Genomic DNA, 16,622 nt, shown 5'->3' on the forward strand with positions numbered 1-16,622 from the left:
GAATCGATTGGCGAGCCTTCATTTGCAGCGAGAAGCCCGTAGGGCCTCGTTAAGTGGACCAATTAACGTTGAATAGCTGTGGTGAATGTATTCACCTAATGCATGTATGATACTGGAAGTGGTGATACAAGCTGCTTCCAGGTACTGTACTATAACCCCGGTGGGCTCCGCCTCTGGCTCCGCCCTCACCGGGGCCATATATAGACCGGCCGCCTGTGGGCGGCACTCATCTGTAACCGACTCTGGCTAGGCAAGTTCATGATTACTAAAGCCTAATGTTCACTCGCTCTTTCTGCCTCTCGGTGAATTGTAGGTATATATATAGCGTTGCTGGCCTCGCTGGGCCGAGAGGCGAGAAGCTCGCGGCAATTCTCGCTCAGTATAATACTTAGAAATCTTTCTGGAGAATCGCGCCCCATTGTATCACCTGTAATTACAGATGTGCTGAGTGTAATGTCTTTACTTGCTTGTGCATAGTGATTCTCCAAGTTTGGAAAAAGCAGGATACTGTATAATAATGCGCTGGCAGTCAAACCAGTCCGCGCATTTGTTTTATAAATCTACTGGTGCATTGGTTACCAGTCTTTAGGGAATGGATTTACATGTCATAATGTAATGATTTTGGAATACCTATTAGGTTCTAGGACATTGTGTTGATTCTGACTGAATCACGTACAGTATAATTCAAATGAAATTATTTATGATTGCCATGGCTTGTTAAAAAATCTATTCATTATTTCTTGATAATACCGTTAGCAGACAAAGCTCTTCAGTGACTGATGAGTAGACAATGGAGCAGATATCACTGCCAGCTGATACCACGAGGCCCACATAATCAGATGCAAATAAGTGGCATTCCGAGGTACGGTGTACCATTTTATATTTAACATAGGCTACTGCATAAATGAAGCAAAAGCCAATGGCACGGTAGCACAGTGGATAGCAGTGGTGCTTCACAGCTCCAGGGTCCCAGTTCAGATTCCCGGCTTGGGTCACAGTCTGTGTGGAGTCTACACGTTCTCCCTGTGTCTGCGTGCGTTTCCTCCGGGTGCTCCAGTTTCCTCCCACAAGTCCCGAAAGATGTGCTGTTAGGTAATTTGGACATTCTGAATTATCCCTCTATGTACCCTAACAGGCGCCGGAATGTGGCGACTGGGGGCTTTTCACAGTAACTTCATTGCAGCGTTAATGTAAGCCTACTTGTGACAAAAGGATTCTCTAAAAAAGTTAAGATTGGAAGCACTGAGAATGTGGACATTTTGAAATATCCTAATTGGATGAAAAAACCCAAAGGTAGATTAGCTATCGCATGACCAGTGACTTAAATAGTGTCTGGAAATCCAAAAGCATCATAATGAACTTGAAAAATCATCTGGTACAGCGACCAGTTGGGGAGTGTCACACTCGGTGGATGTGAGAGTTGGACTCTGAAGAAAGACGAGAGGATAACAGTTCCTGAAATGTGGATAAGGTGAAGGATGCTCAGAACCAGTTGAGTGGACAGAAAGACAAATGAGTGGGTTAAATTACAAAGTAGTTCAGGAATCAAAAGAATTGCTAAGTAAAGTAAGAGAGTGAAAGAAAGCCAAGCATGAACATTGGAACCAAAGACCCAAGAGCCATGACCTGGGAACAACTGAAGGAGAGGTTGAAGGTAAAAAAAGAAGAGGAAGAAGAAAACTCTGATAGGTGGATAACATTGAGACGTGGACTGTGAGTCGTGAAGAAAGCCAGAGAAGATGCAAGACTGCAATTAGCCCCAGTAAGGCGATGGTTAAAAGAAATGAAGCTACTAAGTTATGCAAATTTATTCACTTGACATTTACAGCTTAACATTATTTGCTGTTGAAGCCATTAAAGTTCAGAGAAAGTGATTTGTAACATTTTAGTCCCATTTGTTATTGTATTTCAGCAATAAATTGAACATGAAAGCTTAAGACAGGAGAATAATTAAGCTTTTGGAAGAGAACAGTGGCACAGTGGATAGCACTGCTGCCACACAGCGTCAGGAACCCGGGTTCGATTCCGACCTTGGGTGACTGTGTGGAGTTTGTACGTTCTCGCCGTGGGTTTCCTCCGAGGGCTCTGGTTTCTTCCCACAGTCCAAAGATGTGCAGGTTATACATGCTAATACATGTACAATCAAAATAATTTAAAAATAGTATTCCTATCATAAAAGATAGCATTTTCCAGCTCTATATACTATGCAGTGTTGTGCATTGGCTACCAGCCCAATATAAAGCAGCGTTAAGTAATGCCTCCTTAGTGGGATCAAGGGGAAGAACAAATGCCTCATGTTAATTGCTAAAATTATGCAATTAATATGATTGAACGAGATTAAAATTGTCTACAATAGTAGAAAACCCGACAACAACAATGATATGACCTAATAGCAGTTTATGGACAAGTGCTACCAACTGATTAGGTTTTATAACCCCCACGGGTCTTACGGGGTAGGGATGATTAACTACACCACAGATCTTGCAGAATATGAACACCCCCGATAAGTGGGCAGGGGATCTTTAACAATGTCTGGTTATATAAATAGAGTCGGCCAACTAGAGAAGACTCAGTAGGAGCTATTGGAGCTGTATATAATAGTAGTTGCAAATAAAAAAGTTTTTGTTTCAACAAACTCAGTGTGGATTCTTCATGGCCCTTACAAAAGCTGGCCAGCATCAACGAGATATAGAATAGATTTGGATGAGAGGTGGTCAGTTACCTCAGTTGGCTGGACGGCTGGTTTGTGATGCAGAGAGATGCCAACAGCATGGGTTCAATTCCTGTACTGGCTGAGGTTATCCATGAAGACACTGCCTCCTCAGCCGTGCCCCTCTGCTGAGGTGTGGTGATCCTCAGGTTAAATTACCAACAGTCAGCTCTTTTCCTAAGAGGAGAGCAGCCTATGGCCCTCTGTGACTCTGACGACTTTCATTGACTTCAGAGCACTGGACAGTACCTATCTGATCAAATCAGAGCAGCAGTACATGTAAGTCAAGTGTCATGTAATGTTAAATAGTGCCTATTAGATCATAGATTTTACAGTGCAGAAGGCCATTCGGCCCATCGAGTCTGCACCGGCTCTTGGAAAGAACACCCTACCTAAGCCCACACCTCCACCCTATCCCCGTAACCCAGTAACCCCACCTAATCTTTTTAGACACTAAGGGCAATTTATCATGGCCACTCCACCTAACCTGCACATCTTTGGACTAGTTAAGTGTTGTGTAATTATGGACTGTTGCTCACAAATTGAATGCAGTATTGGGTAGAATCTATCAGTTGAGAACAAAGCAGTACTGGCCAAAACAATGCTTGTGAGTTCTATCTTTATTCAATTGGAGAAAACTATCTGAAGATGTCAGTCAGCCTTGGCTCAATGAAAAGACCCTCAATTCTAGAATGGAAGGGTCAAGTTCTATTTCAAAGACTTGAACACATAATCCAGACTGACACTTCAGTGCTGTACTAAGGGAGTGCTGCACTGCCAGAAGAGATGTTAAATACAGATTTCATCTGCCCTCTCTGATTGATGGAAAATATCATCATTAAAAAAATAGATTATCGAGTCATTAAGTCATAGCTGTTTGCTGAACCTTGCTCCATGCAAATTGTCTGCCATGTGTCCTCATACTACAACAGGAATTACATTTCAACTTTACTTCATTAGCTGTAAAGTACTTGGGATTTCCAGAAGTAGTGAAAGGTTCTAGATAAATGCATGCTCATTCTTTATGCTTATGGAGAAATGGGAAGGGGAGAATGTCGATAAAAAATAAACGGAGAGCAAGTTTTATAAATCAATTAGGTTTCATTTTAAATATCTGAAATTTTAGCTGATCTTGGAGTATTAGTTACACACCATTGGAGTTAGCAGTCATTTTCAACTGCTCATTTTAAATTACAAATATATCAATTTCAAATATCATTAAATGTAGAATTAGCAGATTTTTTTGTTCACAGTATAGATAATCATTAATAAACTGAACTTAATCATCATCGTCATTATCATCTTCATCATCATCATCATCATCGTCGTCATCGTCATCATCATCATCATCATCGTTATCATCATCATCATTGTCGTCATCGTCATCATCATCATCATTGTCGTCATCGTCATCATCATCATCATCATCATCTTCTGTATTGACTTTTCCCGAGAGAACATCATGGAGCCATTCTTCTAGTTCATCACTTGATGGCAAATCATCATCATCTTTAATATCCATCCAGATGCTGTCAGCCTTTAAGGTTATAAATGTGAAATTCACAGTGTTGAAGTACAATTAACTATGCATCATTACAAACTAGCAGTTTTCAGGAACATGAATAAATGTAAAGACATTATCAGATTTACAAATATCTACAAATGTTACATTTAATCTACAACAATATCTACATTGATTAGGAACGGTATAGGCTACCAGCCTATGAATAAGTTCATCAGGAAAGCAGAAAATAAAATAATCTTCAAATGAACCAGCAAGAGCTATACACCATAAAGGCATTGGATCCAATTAGAGAAAAGTTAAATGCTACAATGTAGAGGGATAAATAAAATTTGCAACCAGGGATGATGTTCCATTGATGTGTTAGGTTTAAGTCTTTTCCAACCTGCACAGCACTGATTCAGTTATGACCATCCAACACCAATTCAGTAGATTTTACTTTTAATTCCCAATTGTTTAACATCATTCCATTGCATTGAATGTTCTACTTAGAGCAGAGTAGATTAAGGGAGATTTTTTTTAATTCATGGAATGGGCATTGCATTTGACAAGGTCCCTCATTGCCAACTGGTGCAAAAGATTAAATCACATGGGGTCAGGGGTGAACTAGCTGGATGGATTCAGAACTGACATGGCCATAGAAGACAGAGGGTAGCAGTGGAAGGGTGTTTTTCCGAATGGAGGTTTGTAACTAGTGATGTTCCGCAGGGATCAGTACTGGGACCTCTGCTCTTTGTAATATATATAAATAACTTGGAAGAAAACTTGGTGGTCTGATTAGCAAGTTTGGGGATGATACTAAGATTACAGGAGCTGTGGATAGTGAGGACGATTGTCAGAGAATACAGCAGTTATAGATAGGCTGCAAAATTGGGCGAGAAATGGCAGGTGGAATTTAACCCGGACAAATGCGAGGTGATGCATTTTGGTATATCCAATTCAGGTGGGAGCTATAAAATAAATGGCAGAACCATCAGGCGCATAGACACACAGAGGGATCTGGGCATGCAGGTCCACAGATCCTTAAAAGTGGCAGTACAGGTGGAAATGGTGGTAAAGAAACCATATGGCATGCTTGCCTTCATAGGACGGGGTATCAAGTATAAAAGCTCACACTATCAGAAGGACATGGAGGCTTTGGAGAGAGTACAGAAAAGGTTTACCTGGTATGGAGGGTATTAGCTATGACGAGAGATTGAATAAACTGGGATTGTTCTCCCTAGAGAGACGGAGGCTGAGAGGCAACCTGATAGAAGTTTATAAAATTATTAGGGGTATAGATAGGACAAATAGCAGCACGGTCGCACAAGTGGATAGCACTGTAGCTTCACAGCACCAGGGTCCCAGGTTCGATTCCTTGCTGGGTCATTTTCTGTGTGGAGTCTGCACGTTCTCCCTGTGTCTGCGTGAGTTTCCTCCGGGTGCTCCGGTTTCCTCCCACAGCCCAAAGACGTGCAGGTTAGGTGGATTGGCCATGATAAATTGCCCTTAGTGACCAAAAAGGTTCGGAGGGTTAATTGGTTAATAGGGTGGAAGTGAGGGCTTAAGTGGGTCGGTGCAGACTTGATGGGCCGAATGGCCTCCTTCTACACTGTATGTTCTATGTTAATTACAAGGGGCACAAGTTCAAGGTGAGGGGGGGAGAGGTGCAGTGGGGATGTGCGGGGGAAGTTTTTTTACACAGAGGGTGGTGGTGGCCTGGAATGCACTGCCAAGTGAGGTGGTTGAGGCAGATACGTTAGTGACCTTTAAGACTTATCTGGATAGGCACATGGACAGACGGGGTCTAGAAGGGTACAGGCAGTTGGTCTAGATAGGACACGAGATCAGCGCAGGCTTGGAGGGCTGAAGGGCCTGTTCCTGTGCTGCATTATTCTTTGTTCATTGCCCTTGTGAAGATAAAGAGAGTGACGTTTTGGCCAGAGCAATACAATACAGTGAAGACATTTCCACAGTGCAGTTAGATAGGGAGGTCCACGATTTTGTTCCAGAGATGATAAAGGAACTGTGATATATTTCCATGTCAGGATTCCATGTGATATGGCGAGGACGTGGAGATGGTGGCATTTCCATTCACTATTGCCCTTGTTCTTCTCGGTGGTAGGGGTGTCTGTCGAAGACGCCTTTTTGCATCATGTAGATGGTATGCACTACAGTCACGGTAAAGCAGTGGTGAAGGGAGTGAATGATTTTTAAGATTATGAACTGGGTCCTAATTAAGCAGGCTGTTTTGTCCTGAATGGTGTCAAACTTCCTGACTGTTGTTGGAGCTACACTTATCCTGGCAATTGGGAAGATGCCCACAGCGATGCCAGTGACTGCGAGGTCAGCTGGGGCCCTCCCTGGCTCCCGGCCCTCCAGGGGACATCTGGCAAGGGCATAAAAGGCCACAGGGCGTGGAAAGCAGCAGGTTGCCTCTACCTCTGATGAACATCCTGGGGAGACACCGAGATGTGGCATAAGGCCATGAAATATCAGGAAGATTGAGGAGCACCGAGTGGACACTGGGGAGGATGGGTGGATCACTATCTGTAGGTAGGGGGAATGGAAATACCAATAGTTCACTACTTAAACATGCAAAACCTGACACATATGAAGCCTCAGTCAAGTTAATCTTCACATCAGGCCTGCCTGCAACCGCACCCCCTGTTTTCCTCCTCTCCCCCCCAGCCCTGGCCCCCCTCAAACAGTGGTCCAAGATCACACACCCCAGATGCAGAACCCATTCAGAGATGGCTGTGAGCGCGCTGTCAGCAGAAAAACTGAAGTCAGACTTTTGCAGAAACTGAGGAGCACCAGAGCTTTCCTCACAGCGGGTTATCATCACTTTCCTGACGTGTTTATTGACCGGCTGACAGTGCCGACACAAGCCCATCACCCTGGAGTCATGTTACACAGACCCATGGAGAATGGAACAGGGTGTTTTGGGAGGGGGATGTGATGGAGAGGGGTATTTGGGCGGGAGATGGGATGGCGGGGTTGGAAGGAGGGGGCTGTGGGGGGTGAAGAGGATAAATGTGGATGAGGGGTTGAGCTAACGGACATAGCCTTGACTTATGTGAATATGGTCAGGAGGGCGGCCTCCCTGGTCCTCCGGGTGTGCCGACCCCTTGCCGCCGCCTGTCCTCCATCCTCTGGCTCCTCTCCAGGCTTGTCCTCCTGCCACTCCTGGTCTGTCTCCTTCTCAGCTGAGGCCGCATGTCCTTCCTCCTCCTCCTCCTTCTCCAGCATGTCATGCCACTGCTCTGGCAGGTTGTGAAGTTAACAGCAGACCACCACAAAGCGGAAGACCCTCTGCAGGGCACCACCAGAGCATCTAGCACAAATGGCAACATGAGCCTCATTATAGTCTCAGGCCTCCGCACCGGCCTCATCAGCTAGGACTTCAGCGGGTACGCCTTGTCCCCCAAAAACCAACCCGTCATCCTGGGGTGGTCTTCGAAGACGCTGGAGCTCACTGAGTGCCCCAGATTGGAGCTATCATGCACGTTTCCTGGGTAACGTGCACACACAGTGGTGCAGTGATCACACACAATCTGAACATTCAGGGAGTGGAACCCCTTCCTGTTAATAAAGGCCACTCCCAGATGCCCTGGTAAGCACAAGGCAATATGTGTGCCATTTATTGCCTCCTGGACCCGAGCATCCTGACGATGGGGGAGAATCCTGCGACCCGGGTATCGAGGTGGGCCAGGTGCAGCTCAAAGGTGATGTAGTTGGATGTAGCTTGAGAAATGTCACACAGGTCCCTGCTCGAGTCCTGGAATGAGCTGGTTACAAACAAGCTGAGGGCTGCTGTGGTGAATGGTGAATTCACTTAAGTATAAACTGTCTCTTCAGTGCTGTAACCTATGACCTGGAAATGATGATACGGGCTACTTCCAGGTACTGTACTGGGACCCCGGTGGGTTCCGCCTCTGGCTCCGCCCTCACCCGGGCAATATATAGACCGGCCACCTGTGGGTGGCACTCATTTGTACAGCCGACACTGGCAGGCGAGTTCATGGATAATAAAGCCTAATGTTCACTCGTTCTCACGGTCTCACAGTGAATTGACGGTATAACAGATGCAATGATCTTCGCAGCCACCGGAAGCGGGATTCCTCCCCCTCTACGAGGTGCTAATTCCGCGAGGGCATGGCACAGATGCCGCACTGTCTTTTTGCTGTGATGGAGACTCCTCCAGCACATGCTGTCCGTTATCTTATTGATGTACCATCAATTGGACTCGAGGCACGATTAAGATCCAAACTGTGGCTTTAATCAGCTAGCTGTTAGCCCGGTGGTCGACTACAGAGAAATGCTGACCGCCGGGAACTCTGGGTACTTATACCCCGCCTCAGAGGCGGGGTCTACTTGCCTCTCGGGCAATTGGTGAGCAGTCACATGACTAGTCCCAGCCAATCGGACGAGAGGCACATGACCAGCCAGAGCCAATGGGAAACCCATGCTCTGCACCAATGGCAGTGCTCACATTCATACCACCACACTTATCAAACAACCAATGATGCCTATCCTCCTTGGGCCATTGCTGGCCTCCCCCTCTGCATTTCTCCTCGGCCTGCTGGGTGGCCGGATCTTCGGGGTGTGTGGCGGCCCCCTGCACATGGGATGCTGCCTCCAGCCTGTGTTGTCGCTGTCACCGCTTCTACAGCATCTAGCCACCTTGGGTGCTGCCAGCATTGTGAGGGCAACCTCTGCAGAATCCACACCAGCAAACATTTTTTAATGTGGAAGGAATTGGAGGAGAGAGACAATCCGTTAGGGCTTCCATCCCGGGAATCCACCAAGCCCCACCACTGCAATGTCCCTCCTCCCTCTGCCATCCAGTAAGCCAGTTGTGCTGGCAAAGCTTGCTCTGCACACTCACCCCCGACCAGATCAGACTCCGGACCTCAGACCTCTGCCAGGAACATGAAGGAGACAGGCTCAGGTGCCCACCCCTGATCTACACACTTACCCTTTATTCGTGAGAGGATCCCCAATGCTGAAGGCCTGCTCTTTAGTGTTTGATTGTTGGCAGCTGCCTCTCTGGTGCTGCCGCTCCTGGAGTTCAGGCACACTGTTCAGGCTTCAACGTTTCCTTCAGATTCTATGCACTAATCATCCTCTGAGGCATGGCACGTGTACCCTGGAGTAGGCACTAGAGAGATGAGGAGTGTGCTCGCCATTTCTGGATGTGATCCGGAACTCGCCATCAGGAGGGGGCCGGGTTAATTGCAAACCAGCTCGCACCTGGAACAAATCTGGATTTTGGCCTTTCCCGCTATTTACCCGGAGCACCCAGGCACAATGTGGTGGTTGAATCACAGATATACACATACAAATGAACTTATGTGAATAGTGGACATGAAAAGTAGCATTGCACATGTGCGCAAAGTTGTAAAGAAATTAGTAAATATGTAGTGATATCTATATACAGTGACAAATTGGGATTGTTATTGTTTCTCTGCCCATGCCTAGTGGTGCACAAGGCCACAATTTCATCTGTTTCCATAGTGTTTTTTTTCCTGGAACAGGTTGATGGCCAGAAGCTTATAGCTTGAGGGGCACCGCTCCACATCAAGCTGGTTGAGCAGGAGTCTCTCCTGGTCTTACTGTCTGCCATTGGCACATGATGGAACAATTGTGCAGGTTTCTACTCAACCTATTGGTCACACCTTCCTTAGTCATCAAGCTCTGGGGTGGGACTTGTATATATCTGGAGCTCCTGGTTCAGAGGTAGCGACGCTATGCACTGCGCCACAAGACCACAAATTACTATACAAAATCACAATTAGACATTCTTGTAAAACCCAACACATGCATTAAAAACATGAACATGGTCTCCCACTATCCTATAGGTCATGGCAAAATACGAACATATTAACTTATGAATTAGAGGCAGGAATAGGCCACAGCCCCTCGAGCCTGCTCCGCCATTCAATTAGATCATGGCCCATCTGATTTTAACCTCAACCTTACATTCCTGCCTACCCTCGATAACTTTTCACTCCCTTGTTCATCAAGAATCTATCTAGCCTATCTTGACAATATATCCATACAAAAGAGATTTAAAGCACTGGACTAATGATTGGAATTTGCTGATGCTACTTACATCCGTGACATTCACTACTCCCATCTGAGGCCTGTGAAGGTCAATCTTGAAAGTTCGCTCCCAGTATGTAAACAACTGAAATAGTCATAACAGGATTGTACAATTAAATTACTGCAACATGTCTGCAAATAATTCCTATTCATTACTCTGTGACATATGTACTTACCAGAGGGAAATCATCGGGATCGATCCACACAATGCTTAGATCTGGATTGTCAGTGTTATCTCTTGCCACCTCTTTTAAAATTGATAGAAATTCATAACCATCTATAAAGAAATAGAAATCTCTCAAATATCCCCATGCCAGAGAGCAAGAATTATTTAGACAAGCAAATATTCCACAGATATTAATTCTGCTCTAGCTGCCTGTGAAATACATTTTGGTGGATTGTGACATCAACTTTGTGGGATAGGTTTTATACCTTGAAATAACTATTGCCGATATTAGTGAATTGGCATTTGAAGCATTTGCAGGTCATTCTGCTATTTCAATGAACACAGGAACAACAAAACGCTATTCAACCTCTCAGTCTGTTCTGCCATACAGTTACATCATGACCAATCAGTACTTCACTCTATTTAGCTGCTTTTGATGTACATGTTGATATCTTATCGAATAAAAATGTCAAAGTTCGTCTTAAAAATGCTAATTAACCCAAAATCCATTGCCTTGAAGGGAGGGTTACTATTATTCAATTTATGTATTCTGTTTCCACTGACAGTTCACTCTTACTAAAGTATTTGCGTTCCACTGCCATAATTATATATTTTATCAACATCATTCTATTGTTGAGTTCATTCAAGGCTGGAATAGGTATATTTTTAATCACAGGGAATGAAAGGATATGATCTCAGGGAATGATAAGAGGCATGGATATAGTGGATAGCCAGAGACTTTGCCCCAGGGCAGAAATGGCTGTCATGAAGGGACATCATTTTAAGGTGAATGGAGGAAGGTATAGAGGAGGTGTCAGAGGTCGGTTCTTTACACAGAGAGTGATGGGTGCGTGGAATGCACTGCTAGCGGAGGTGGTGGAGTCAGAGTCATTGGGGATACTTAAGGGACTCTTGGACAGGCACATGGACAGCAGTAAATAATAATAATAATAACTTATTGTCACAAGTAGGCTTCAATGAAGTTACTGTGAAAAGCCCCTAGTCGCCACATTCCGGCGCCTGATCGGGGAGGCTGGTAGGGGAATTGAACCCACGCTGCTGGCATTGTTCTGCATTACAAACCAGCTGTTTAGCCCACTGTGCTAAACCAGCCAAATTGAAGGGTTGTAGGTTAGATTGATCTTAGATTAGGATAGGTTGATTTTAGATTAGGTCAGCACAACATGGTGGGCCGAAGCGCCTGTACTGTGCTGTACTGTTTTATGTTCTGTGGGAAGCAGGTGGGAAAGTGAAATAGAGGCAGAAGATCTGTTGTTATCATATCGAATGGTGGAAGAGGCTCAAGGGACCATATGCTTCAATTTCTTATGCCCTTATATTTTATCTTCCTTTCCCAATTTCCCTGTTCTTTCTGCAGATTCTGGAGAATGGAGTTGATAACCCATTGAAAACAACAACAGCTCCAACAGGTGTCCTGTGGGCCACTACCTGGCCCGCCAGACCTCTCTATCCGGTCCCCCGAACCGTGTTCAAGACGTCAGTAAGTGAATTCGAAGATTTTTCAAAGAACTTCTCCTCCAATCAGAAGCTGTTTCTCTCCCACATTTTCTGTTGCTAGGATCACTTGTGAGCCAATCAGTGACAAATGTGGGAGAGAGCCAGTCTCTGATTGAAGAAGCAGGTTTCTTCAGTCTGAGGCCTGGAAATGTGGCAGGATGTCAGTGGTGAGTCGGCTTGTGGGGGAGGGAGGTTTTCAAGGTGGGCCGAAGAGTCACAGTGGCCACCCAGCAGGGGCGGAAATGGCTGTCAGGCGGGGACGGGGATGGCTGCCGAGCATGGGGAAAGTGGCTACTGGGCGGAGGGAAGGGAGCAACTACTGGGCATGGAGAGAAAACTAGCTGCTGATGGGGGAGGAACTGGTTGCTGGTGTGGGGGAGATGGATTGACTGCTGATGGGGGTCTCTGATATGGGGGTGTCTGATAAAGGGATCTGATGGGGGGGTTTGAATGGGGGGAGCTGGGTGTGAGATGGACAGGGTTTGCGTTGTTGCGGGAGGGGGTCTTCCGATAGACTTTGGGGGCACCTAAGTTCAGTGCTTACCCCCTTGTCAGGGCTACTTGCAACGATCCACACCCACGTGAATCCTGGTCCGAGAGTACGTGAGCATCACGGGGACGTGGAGAATCCGGTGTCCAGCCCGCTAATCGGATGCAGGTGGGATCAAATTATCCATTTGCATCCTCCTGCTGGTGTGGGGTCTGTAGACTGCTCTTGCTGCTGGCGGGGGACTGGAGCACATGAACATGATCCGCTCCATCGCATCAGGAACTCAGCTACCAAAGGCGGATGTTGGAGAATCCACCTTGTGTGTATGTGATCAAGAAAGTGTCTGTGTGAGAGAGAGCATGTGTGAGCGAAAGAGTGTGAGTGAGTGAAAGAGAGTGGGCGATGGGGCTGAGAATCACAGATGATGACAAAATCGGTGGTGACGCCGCTTTTGCGAAGCACTACCCCTTGAAAAGCGGCGTACTCTGGGAGTAAGCTGCACGCGGTATCCACGGCCTCAGGCCATTGCCTGAGGCCCGCCACGCGATACACCATTCCCGACTGGCCAAGTTCCCGACGGCGTGGGATACGTGTGGTCTCACCCCTCGTGAACTCAATGTGGCAGCTGCAGACTTAGCCCAGCGCCGCCAGAGTCGGGGGGAGGGCCGATCCGCGGGTGGGGGGCACAATTCGGGGCTGGGGGCACTTTGATCCGAGGCGTGCGAGCTGGTCGAAGGGGGAGACTATTTTGCAGTTTGTGTCCGCAGCTACGTCTGCCGTGAAACACAGCACGGCTGTTGTAGGCCGCCACCGTGCGCATGCGCGGCCACAGATCTGGCAATACTCCGGCTGTATCGGCAGCTAGAGCTGGGATTACGCTGCCTGGCTGCTAGCCAACCCCCCCCCCCCCCCCCCCCCCCCCCCCCCCCCCCCCCCCCGGAGCAGGGAAGCGGTGGCCGTTTTGCGCCAGTTCTCCTGGCGTAAAACACCACCGTTTTCACGCTGGCGTGGGGGACTTAGTTTCCCAAACGAAGAATCCAGCCCAGTATGTGAGTGCGAGTGTGTGAGTGAGTGTGTGTGTGAGTGAGTGGGTGAGTGAGAGAGCACATGTGTAAGAGAATATGTGAGTGAGAGACAGCATGTGTGAGTTAGAGTGCGTGTGTCTGAGTGAGAATGTGTGAGTAAGAGAGAGGACAGCTGGATTCTCCATTTCGGACGCTAAGTGTTGACGCCAGAGGAGGATGTGTGGCGTTTTACAACAGAAACATCAGCACAACACCTGCACCGATTCAGCTACTTTAAATGGGCTATCACCGTCGCCACGTGGAATGCAATCAATTCCATGAAAAACGGTGCCGGATTCGTCGGGTCTGTGATTGGCTCTCATGAGGCTCACATGCCGCAGGCGCACTTAAACGGTCCTTCACCACCACACACGCCGTACCAGCCATCAAGATGGCTGGAAGGAGAGCAGCACCATGATTCAGGGACGCTGAGCTGGACGCTCTCCTGAATGCCGTGGAGGAGGGATGGATGACCCTATACCCTGACACAGGAGGAAAGCCTCCAGTCCCCGCCGTTCATCGTGCCTGGGCACTGGTGGCAGAGGTGGTCAGCGCCGTGGGCAGCATCGTCCGGACTTGCATGAAGTACAGCAAGAAACTCCACAACCTTCTCAGGGCGGCCAGGATGAGTAGGTGCCCCTGGCACTAACCCCGCCCCTCCCACACACCCGTAACCTGGAACCTCCCCCCCCACCCTTCCCCACATGTCGGCATTCATGCCAGCTGCAATCGGCGGTGCCCTGGCCATCGAGGCCACCACCTACCCAACCCCGGGCTGCATGCGTCAGACTGTCTAATGGTGTCGTTGTATGTGTTTGCTCCTCCGCCAGGGTGGCACCACGCCACACTGTGGGAGAACCGTGCTCACCACACACCCCTGACCATTCCCCAGCACCCCCACCCCAGGGATTCGACGGGACCATGTGGTGGACTGGCCAGCTCGCATGCAGGCATCACCCAGGTGGAAGGTACTACTGTGGGCATGAGTCAGGCGTTGTCATACGATGCAGAGCACCAGAGCTCATTGCAGAGCGGGTTGTCATCATCCTCCATCCCATGGACCAGACCCGCTGTTACTGCCAATCCAGGAGCCCCAGCTCATAGTTATGTAGTTATGTAGTTACATTGTATATCTTGTGTTGCCCTATTATGTATTCTCATATATTTTCTAGTATTTTCTTGAATTTTGTTTAATTCCCTTTTCTTCCATGTACTGAATGATCTGTTGAGCTGCTCGCAGAAAAATACTTTTCACTGTACCTTGGTACACATGACAATAAACAAATCCAATCCAATCCAATCCAATCATAGTGCCTCAGGTATGTATAACAGAGGGGTGTGCAAGCGGGCGGTCTGGGGGGTGAGGGGTTGTGGGTTTGGGAAGTGTGTCCATGCCTCTGGCCAGCATCCCCCCCCCCCCCCCCCCTCCAACCCCTGCCCCATCCCCTAGTCAGTGAACCTGAGGTGATCAAAGGGTCCCGTGCGTGTTAGCCCTGTCGCACACGTCGCGTGGCCTCCCGTCACTGCCCTGGCCCCATGTCTTGCTCACTGTCGCCCTCCCCCGATCCTCCTCATCGGATGAGGCCTGCCCTTCCTCCTCATCCTCCTCCTCCAGCACACCGCCCCTCTGCTGCACGATGTTGTGAAGCACGCAGCAGGTCGCCACGATGCGGGTGACCCTCTCAACCTTGTACTGGAGGGCCCCTCCAAAAAGGTCCAGGCACCTAAAGCGCATCTTCACGGTGCCAAAGCACCAGTTGCTCACACTCCTGATTGCTGTATGTGCGTCGTTGTAGCGGGTGTCCGCGTCGGTCTGTGGCCTCCAGTTACCGCCAAGGGCGCAGTGGGTAACCCCTCTCACCCAGGAGCCAACCCCTCAGCCGGCGTGAGGGAAGGTGGTCCTTTAACATGTCAGGGACCGCCGAGTGTGCCAGGATGAAGGAGGTGTGCACACTGCGCAGCTGATGGTCACAGACCACCTGGACGTTCATTGAGTGGAACCCCATTTGGTTCCTGTAGAGTGGCCTGTTATCCGCAGGTGCCAGTAGGGCAACGTGCATACTGTCAATCGCCCCTTGGACATCTCGGTGATGGCAGCGAACCCCACTGCCCGGGCATCCTGGTGGGCTCAGTTCACATGGAAATGGATGTACTGATCCGCCTGCGTATATAGGACCTCCGGGACGGTGTGGATGCACCTGTCCACCGAGCTCTGTGAGATCTCGGACAGGTCCCCACTCGGCGACTGGAAGGGCCCCGTCACGTAGAGGTTCAGGGTGACCGTCACTTTGACGGTTACCGGGAGAGGGTGTCCACCGCCATACCCTCGCGGTGCCAGGTGTGCCATCATAATAATATTAATAATAATAATCGCTTATTGTCACAAGTAAACTTCAATGAAGTTACTGTGAAAAGCCCCTAGTAGCCACATTCCGGCGCCTGTTCGGGGAGGCATTACAAGCCAGCTGTTTAGCCCACTGTGCTAAACCAGCCCCTGGCAGATGTGTTGCACTGTATCTCTGCACATCCAGAGTCTCCGACGGCATGCCCGGTCCGGCAGCGGCTCGAATGACAGACACTGCCAGTGCACACGAGGCCTCATGCGACGCCTCCTTGGCACCACCTCCTCCTCGGCCTGTTGGGTGACTGGCCCTCCAGCTTGTGCAGCCGCCAGCTACTCCTCTGCAGCCCGGTCCTCTTTGGCCGCTCCACTGCTGCCCGCTCTGCTTCTGTAGCTTCCTCCTCCTCTCCAAGCGGCTCCCGCTCACATGGCTGCAGGGCATCTCGCAGAGCTGTGACCATCACCAGGGCGGCCATCATTGATGGTTGAACTCCAAACACCATTGTGTGCAGGGGGTGAAAGGCCAACATATTAGCATGGTGCTGTGCCCAACCAGGTTCCATGGGCTACACGATGGCCCTGTGCGGGTTCCACCGCCACATGTCCCTCCTGTGCCCGCCACCTTCAGTGCCCCCGGTCCTGGCATCCTTCCCTGCTGCCAGGGGTACAGTTGGCTGGCATGGCTCTCACTGGGGGCTGCTGTGGGTGTGGCCCTGGATGGTTC

At 48.6% G+C, this 16,622-nt stretch overlaps 1 protein-coding gene across 4 annotated transcripts in view; it reads right to left on the reverse strand.

Annotated features, from left to right (window-relative positions):
- Window positions 1-3,791: 3,791 nt before the first annotated feature.
- casq2 (calsequestrin 2) overlaps window positions 3,792-16,622 on the reverse strand; it is a 74,988-nt gene continuing 62,157 nt past the window's right edge. For all 4 annotated transcript variants that reach the window (XM_038802044.1, XM_038802045.1, XM_038802043.1 and 1 more), the window contains 3 exons: window positions 10,496-10,596; window positions 10,330-10,404; window positions 3,792-4,247 (listed from right to left, as the gene is read on the reverse strand). In XM_038802044.1, the coding sequence (XP_038657972.1) occupies window positions 3,990-4,247; window positions 10,330-10,404; window positions 10,496-10,596 (434 nt within the window). In that variant the 3' untranslated portion in view covers window positions 3,792-3,989. The remainder of the gene's footprint in view (window positions 4,248-10,329; window positions 10,405-10,495; window positions 10,597-16,622) is intronic.

This window comes from Scyliorhinus canicula, chromosome 7 (assembly GCF_902713615.1).
Source record: "Scyliorhinus canicula chromosome 7, sScyCan1.1, whole genome shotgun sequence".
Taxonomy (NCBI): Eukaryota; Metazoa; Chordata; class Chondrichthyes; order Carcharhiniformes; family Scyliorhinidae; genus Scyliorhinus; species Scyliorhinus canicula.